This window comes from Syngnathus acus, chromosome 20 (genome assembly GCF_901709675.1).
Source record: "Syngnathus acus chromosome 20, fSynAcu1.2, whole genome shotgun sequence".
Classification (NCBI taxonomy): domain Eukaryota; kingdom Metazoa; phylum Chordata; class Actinopteri; order Syngnathiformes; family Syngnathidae; genus Syngnathus; species Syngnathus acus.
In genome coordinates this window covers 6,721,477-6,730,105 of record NC_051104.1, presented here as the reverse complement: position 1 = coordinate 6,730,105, position 8,629 = coordinate 6,721,477, and the positions used below count along the sequence as shown (strand labels likewise).

Here is an 8,629-nt window from a genome sequence, read left to right as displayed (position 1 = left end):
TCAGTCCATTTTGTAGACTGTAAACGTTAGCATTTTATTAGTTAATAGTTTGCCACTTAAATGTGGGTTTCCTGTTTTATTTTGAAGCTGTCCCACTTGTGTATTATATTTCGGACTTTACCACTCTGTGATTTTCTCTGTATTTTTCCTACCCACCCATGCCTCTTTAAGAACCCCCCCTATGTGTATCTGTTCCTGTTATGTGTGTATTGTTTGTTGTTGATGCTTTGTAAGCTGCCTGGGACTTTAGATTTCAACTTTGTTTGGATTGGAGTCGTTTCATTTGTTTCACACACACTTTGGAGACTTGCTGAGACCGATTCAATACTGCCTCTGCTGGTTGCAGCCATGTAATGCATCACATTTCACTCCGGGGTCCTTCCAGGTACAATTATCGACACTGATTACTGAGAACGGTGTCTAATAATCATGGCCCCATCGTATGGCTCTTCATCAAGGCACTCAACTCTTGTAACTGCCCTTTCGCATTTCACAGACACAGAGTGTATTTAATGATGCATATCGAATGGTTCTATTATTTTCATGGGTTAAACGTAAATGTGTTGCATGCCTATGTTAGAGGCACAACAATCAATTTAATTGACCGGAAAGAAATTTATTGAATGTGGAAAACTGATTCTTGATTTATAGTATATTAGAGAAATTGAGTCATAGAGCACACTACTTGGCAGCAACCTGTTGTTCATTCAGAATTTACTCTTTGGGATATTACGCAACAAACACACAGACCTCCATTGTAACTCCCCAGGTAGCAATATTTCACTGGTGGTACTATTCACTACGACATAAGAGGAGCACAATATAGAATGATATCATTCATTATACAGTATACTATTTATTCTTGGTAGTGTTTATCAATTTGATAAATCGGTTTTGTGTCTCGAGGCAGTTTTTATTGGGTCAGAGCAAAACATTTCATTGATCATCAAGCAGGCATGCAATTTCTTGTCAAATGGCTTTTTGATTCTTTGTCGTAATCCGCAGTTTGTCAACGGGTGCTTGTAGTGGAACAGTGTTTGTGTGTTTGTGTGTGTGTGTGTGTGTGTGTGTGTGTGTGTGTGTGTGTGTGTGTGTGTGTGTGTGTGTGTGTGTGTGGAGGGGGATTCTAACTGGCTACCATCGCTTAGAGAAGGAGGGAGGGGGGGCACTGTGTGGTTGCAAGCGGAGGTATTTGAGGGAGAGGAAAGGAGGGAGGGAGTTAAAGCGAGATAAGTTCAGCACCACGGACAGCGCACCGGAGCGCCTCTATCAGCTGCGCGGTGGGTGACACGCTTTCGGCGAAACGTTGGGGCTTGTGGCGTCTCACTCCTCCGAGTCTCTCCCCTTTGAGAATCCCTGTAAGGTTTCATTGTAAAGTGGAGAGAGAGAAAACAGAGGGAGGCAGAGTCAGTGCAGCGCAGCATCACTCCTCTCCTCCAGTCTTCAACTGCTGAGCCAGCCGGCCGGACGGACGGACAGACAGAGTGTGGCTCTGCTGCTTTTCCTTTTTCGCTCCTGTCACGCCAACCGTGAAGATGCACCGTCCTGTAGGAGGACTGACATTGTTTGTGGCGGCTTTGTGGATTTTCTGCAACGTCAACTGTGTGCGGGGAGCTTTGCCAACAGCCCGTAAGTTTATCTTTTAATGTTTTATTCGTGCGTGCTTGTGGGGTGAATGATATTGGAGGTTCCGGTAGGCACGGGATGAAGGTCTTCTTTGCGGAGGTGGCAAGGGGCCGTGTGATGCTTGGTGGGGAGGGACCTGCACTAACACGTGTTAACTCCTCTCTGTGGAGTAAGGGCAGCTGTCTAATCCATTGGGACTTTATTTTCCTCTTATGTGCTGGAACAGATGTTTATTTTTATGGATCACATTCATCCACACACACAAAAAAAATATTTGTTATATGTGTGTTGAATGTACTTTTACTGTCATTTTTATTAAATCACTTCAATATTCTAAATCTGGCAAAAACAAATTTGTGATTAATCATGATCATAAAGAATAATCATTCACAAAGTTGTAGGTGTTGTTTTGAGTATTCACTCTCCCGTTGCAACTGCAAGATACATTTCCATTGTATGATGCTGTTATGTTGCATTTTGAAAGTGCTGCTCTAAATAAAACTTTTGGGGTCCATTTTTTGTCATTGGTAATGAATGAGGAAGTCATCTGAGGGCTTCGGAGTGACCGATGTGTTCACCGTACTCGAGGGCTCCCCGAATGTTGAATGAGTGTCTCCCGGGGATGCGCTTCATTAATCTTACCATCTGACACAGTTTGTCACAAAAAGCTTCTTGGCGACATCCGTACGTGTTTGTGCATGAGAACAGATGCAAAGCGGCTGAGGATGATCATTTTTGAAACTCTTGACCTCAGTGATGGATGGATGGGCTTCATGTTTTAGGTATTGATTACTTATTGAACTGTATACTGCTCTTTATTGGCGTGAAAGAGGTCAAGGGTTTGTCAGCTTGATGCTTAAAGAAGAATTATAGTCCTTACCAGAAGTTAGAATGTTTGACCTTTCCAAAAGGGTTTCCAGTGAAATAGCCCTGGGAACAGACATTGTGTTCTGATGTATGGACTCCATAGCTCACATGGTGACAAATGCACTCGACGTGAGCTACAAAGTGGCAACTGAAGCCAGAACAATTTCCAAGAGAGTGACACAGATCAGGAAATGTAGATTTATGCATGATCCAACCCCGTTTTTTTGTGTGTTTTTGTACTCATTTGCATTCACATTTAAATGCCAATGCATGTATGTGTCCCCGCAAATGATTTCTCTCCTACGCACGCTACGCCTCGAGCGCCTGTCAGCTTTAAGATGCATTCCTCTGTCACTTAATTGGCAGCCTCAATAGTATCAATTGCTGTGATCTGTGCTCCAGTAAAATAAAGATGAATGCACATGTAAGAACACACACTCAGTCTTATCGGTGGGTGGAAAACTTTGAAGAGTCTCAAAACACCATGTAATGAGTTGTCGTTCTTTTGCACATATAATTCCAGCACCTAGTGAGGTCTCGTTGTGGATTACTATTGAATTGGAATAATTGTAATTCATATACATGATAAAATGCTGGACTGTAATTTGTAAATCTTAATATGCACGTTGTGGTTGCTGCTTTTGGTTTGTCGCATCAGAGGTTCCTACTCCGAGTCACATGGTTTGTTAGACGCAGTTTTTACATGGAAACCTAAAGTCCAAAATGACGATGGGTGGTCAGGCCCTGGATGCTGTTTTCAGCTAGACTAAATAATATCAGAAGCACTGAAATACATTTAACAACCTAAATTGTTACTACTTATTCCAAATGTATTCCCAACAGTCAACTCTGTTTACTCTGTCTACTCTTTATGCAAACATATCGTAAAAAATCTGAAAACATATACAAAATAAAATAAATAAAACATACAAATATATTTATATGTATATAACTTTTGGTCAAAGAGTAAAAGGAGAAAAAAGTTTGTGGTCCAAATCATCATTTCATCAGCCAGTTATGATTTCTGAAAGTTTGTCCGTTGGAGCTCGTTAAATGCAAAAGTGTTTAGCGTTTATTTATGAAATGATGAGTCTTTTGCATGTCTAGTTGCAACGTACCCTTTTGACCAAGGGACATTTCATCGTCCTTAAATATACTCTATGCACGCACAACTGATTTAATGAGCAATGCATAACTGCAGGATGAGGATAAATGTTCCCACGGCTCAAGAGTTTCCAAATCCCCGCTCCCTCAGCTTTGTGACAGAACGACGAACCTCCTCGCCTCACTAGCCAGTTGCGGAACAAAGAGAAGGAAAATGAAAGAGCACAAGCAGAGGTGAGATGGCCAATGGGAATTTTATGAGATTCCCAAACTGCGGCTCAATTTCACACCCTTGACGAGGCATGATTAGCCCTGATCTGGTCCTTGATGACATCAGTGTTTTTTTTTTTCTTCATCCTCTTGGCTCGTCAGACCAAATCATTTTACATCCAAGTTCAACTAGTAGCACACTCAAAGGCAGACTCAAATATGTCACTGACCAAATACTTTTGGACTTAACTGTGATTTTATTGATGTATGCGGGATAATACTCAAGAGTGCAAACCATTGCAGTTGTTTTAAATCCTTAGCATTGAAATCCTCCGCTTCTATTTTTTTCCTAATCCCTCTGCAAAGAAAAATGTTGTCAAGTTGCCATCAATGCGCGAAGTAAAACAAGTCGGTGTGCTAGCAGCACAGTGGGTGGCTAAATGGGATGCCCCTAGCGCCTGTCTGATATAGAATCAGATTAGCCTTTTCTCATCCCATTAAGCATGCCAGGCCATTTGACAAAGACATCAGTCTGCTCCTACCTCCAGGGTAACTCTTCTTCTGTAATATTCATTTTATACGCTGTCAAACGAAATGAGATTATTTAGTGGCATCCTGTTGCCCACTTTAGTTTTTTTGTTATTTTACAGGGCACTTGTAAGGCTTTACTTTGTCATTGGTAAAACCTGATATTAGTGTGGGATCATGTTCCAAAACATGACTTTTAAAACCTGATTTCTGTTTAAATGTTTTGTTTCTGTGTGTGTGCGCCGTTAGGAGGCAAAGGATTAGGGCTGGTAGCAGACTTGTTGGTCTCAGATTAGATCAGAGCAAAAATGGCATTTAGCCGCTATTAGCGTCTGTGTGTAATTGTGTCAGCACCTGCCTGAGGTTCAGTTGCAAGTGTGTCTCTAGAATCAGATTTATAAGATGAACTTCTTAATTGTGCATACTTTTTTTGTGCTATTTTTGACTCATGCTCATCATCTGATGATTCCTTTCGCTTCTCTTGCTGCTCTTTATCAACTGGTCACTTTGGTATAGTAATCCCTATTTTGCTACCTTGACCAGTGTCATCATCGAACCTTGATGCTCATCCTCAGTCAATGGGCCCCATCGTTCCCCTGTGCCTTGATTACACATTCCCTGCTAGGCTCTTTTCAGCATAGTGATGGGAAATGTCCGCTTGCACTTACAGCATTTTAGTGTGTGTGTGTGTGTGTGTGTGTGTGTGTGGACATGGATTACAGCCAAACCTGCACAATAACACTGCATTCTCCCCTTTCACTCTCTCACAACTTTTAAATTTAGCAAGCTTCCTGTATCATGAATATTTTACCCCACAAAAAAAAGAACTTTTAACTGGTGCTTCAGGGACAAAAATACTTGACTTATATGTTTTTTCTTTCCTAACAGCACTCCATTGTCATTGCTCAAAGAAACACAATTGCTTTATTTAGCCACAGACTATGATTAATAGATATGAATTTGACTTTGAAGGAATATAAGGATGATTTGTTTGAAGATGGTGCCTCCTTTGGGGGTGGGTAGGCAAAAATGAGTATTATTCAATCATTGATTGTCATCTAAAATTAGATCAAACATAAGAATAAATTTGCATCTTAATTTCTCGTAAAAAGCAGGTGCTCATGTTATCCCCAATAAACTTAAGATAATTTCTTATCCTACCTGCCAACAAAAAGTCTCAAGCAAAACAATATTGCTGTGAAAAAAAAAATCTGCTGAGTTGACCATGGGCAGGCACTACAGTCAAGTATTGTTGGCTCTATAATACCACTTAAACTGACACAGCACAGCGAGGCTATACCATTTATTTATTTATTTATTTATTTATTTATTTTTTGCACTAAAATGACTCTCTTCTAAGTGAATGCTGCAGTGAGCCTATCCATGTTTGATAGTGGGAACAAAGCCACGTCCATTTAAATTCAGACTGACAAGTCATGCTGCAATATTCATCAGACAATGTTTGCTTTGTTTGATTTTTTTTAATATATTTTTTAAATGTATATTTTATTTTTAAACTGGGATGAAATTATTAACCTGTTTCATCTATGACAGTGGACCCAAGGGGTTAATTGAATTATTTGCGCACAAAATTTTATTGAAATTATGAAAAATGAACAATATTAATGTTATTTTTTTTAGCATTCATCCGCCACACCACAACTAAAGCAGTATAAAGTAAAAAAAGAGCCCGCTTCACAGCAGGGAGGTTTAGTAACACGATTGCGGGGTATCACGTCTACATACACTTGAACTGCTTCCAATGCTTGCTGAGCGTTTAATAGACTTGTCTCATGTCCAGCGATGAAACAGGATTCGCTCATATAACGATAAGAACATGATCCCTCGCCACTCCTTCCCCTACTCAAACACCGCCAATTTCATCCAGGAAGCCTGCGACTGAATCCTGATAACTGCAGGGATGCCATTGGTCGTCAATAAACACCAAGTGGATCAAAATCAATTCTGTTTAGCTTTTTTTTTTTTTTTTGCTTGACAAAGTAGTCCAATCGATGAATTATTGTTAATCGTAATTGCTATCGATAACAAACAGCATGTTTCAATTAGGATGGCATTTAGACTGACCTGCTAGATGACTCATGACAAGGCTCAAATTGTAAAAAAAAAAAAATCATTAAAAATGCTTAGCTAATAATGTTATGCGCAGTTGTACCACAAATAGATTTGAACTTTGGGGGCTTATTTAGCAGGACTATAAAAACAAATCTACAATTTAACCTAATCCAAAGGTGTTAACATGCGCTTAAGCCTTAAATTATTCGTACCCAATTATGAATTGATTCAAATAAAACAAATGAAACGATGAATATTATTCATTAATATTTCTAACACAACTTCTTCGAGTCTTTTGCCAATTTCCTGTGCTATTTCCTGCCAGACTTGAACTTAAATACCACCCAGGGTATGAATAATTTGAACCTTTGCTGCACGTGAAAGCTGCTTTTTCACACACACTGGCTAGCTATATGTCATTATTTATTTAAGTCTAGCGATGACATATATGCACGGAAAATACCATGTTAAACTTTAAACGATCATATTTATTGCTTATATAAAAATCGGCATATATTGATTGTCATTCAAAGTGGCACAGAAGCGGCACTTATTTATTATGTATTGTACCATTGCCAAGGAGTTGGTTGTCAACGGAGAAAGAACAAAATCTGTCTCTTTGAATTTAACCCATATTCTGCAACATTAACCCTTTGGAGCGCGTCGAATCGGCTTATAGCGAGTTAAAAGCCACGGCACATCTGTTCAACTCAAGCACACTCACTTTAATTCCCCTCCCGCTGAACTGACCTTGTGTTACAGCTGAAAACTTTACTGTCCATCTTTGAGAAACTCTCACCCATAATTTTGCATTGTAGCTGTTTTTATACTTAGTTTCCACGGCAAGTGCAAGAACCAGCAGTTCTTCAAAAAGTTTGCAAATACACTTTGTGTGTATTTGGGTGGTTCTCTATCTATAGTGCTACACATCCCATTTTTATGAAATTGATATTTCTTCTTGTGGTGACGTCTTTGCTGGTGCTCCCAAGAAAAATGTCCGTGTATATGATGCAATAGTGTTTGGGTGAAATTGTGAGAACTTCTTGAATGCACATCAGAGTTGTACCCAAGGAGAAGTACTGACTCTACTGCTTGCTCATTTTTCTCGAGAAAACAGACGCAAACATATAATATGTCCTCCTTAAACATGTGCTGTATATTTTGTCAGGCTAAGAAATGGTGTCTGAAATACACAATAACCAGACAACCTTGGAGTGGGAACTAGCAGCGCTTTTGTGTGAGCGTTAATACAGAAAGCAGAAAGAGCTGCTTGTGTCTATCTCACGCAGTAGATAAACCTACCTTGACTTTAACACATCTTTGAATCTGTATGTGTGGGTGCCACAGGGAATATAAAAATGATGAGATACTTGAGCTTGAATGTGGCACTCAGACATGTGTGGTTCAAAATTGCTTTTGCTCCATACACACGGGCAAAAGCCTTGACATGGATTTGGTGAGGTCCATAAAGCTCTGTTTCAAGGTACCACGGCCCAGTCAGACACGGGTCAGTGCTTTCTTTTCTTCCCTCTCTCCACGTGCTACCTCTCAACGGTCGACTCTATATTGTTTTAATTCACTGCTTTCTCCGTCTACTTCTCCCTCACGTAGTCTCCATTTGTTTTTAGCTTGTGTATGAAATTCAGGCTGCTTTGCTCCATTTTTCTCTTTAACACCACAAAAGGATTTATTTACTCAGGTTAGCGCTCAATTTGCCCTCGTTCATTTTTCCACGTTCTCATGGTGTAATCTTTCCTATTTTTTTTCGGTTCAACAGTTCCTGGTCATTTTATTTTTGTAACTTGAAATTAATGCACCTGTTGTAAAGATTTTGAGGTACCGTAATTTTCGGACTATAGATCGCGTTTTTTTTTCATAGTTTGGGTGGGGGGGGGCGACTTATACTCAGGAGCGATTTATATACATATATATGTTTTTTTTTTTCACTTTTTTGGGCATTTTATGGCTGGTGCGACTTATACTCCGGTGCGACTTATAGTCCGAAAATTACGGTAAATAGTCAACGGAAGTGAACTAAATTTACAGATAAATCACAATTTAGATGGTCATTAGTCAACAGGTTACAATTTCCATTTACAAACTTTTTTTTATCCTTCTATACTTTTCACCAAAACAATCTATTTCCAGACAATGTCGTGCTATTCTACCATATTCTTCCTCGCAATGGCTTTAACCCTTATCACTTCCTCTCCCCTGTGAC

General features: G+C 39.6%; 1 protein-coding gene across 2 annotated transcripts in view; it reads left to right on the top strand.

The window, feature by feature from the left end:
• The first annotated feature begins 1,235 nt into the window (after positions 1 to 1,235).
• Positions 1,236 to 8,629, top strand: part of cntnap2a (contactin associated protein 2a) — a 137,293-nt gene continuing 129,899 nt past the window's right edge. For both annotated transcript variants that reach the window (XM_037280126.1, XM_037280125.1), the window contains exon 1: positions 1,236 to 1,629. In XM_037280126.1, the coding sequence (XP_037136021.1) occupies positions 1,536 to 1,629 (94 nt within the window). In that variant the 5' untranslated portion in view covers positions 1,236 to 1,535. The remainder of the gene's footprint in view (positions 1,630 to 8,629) is intronic.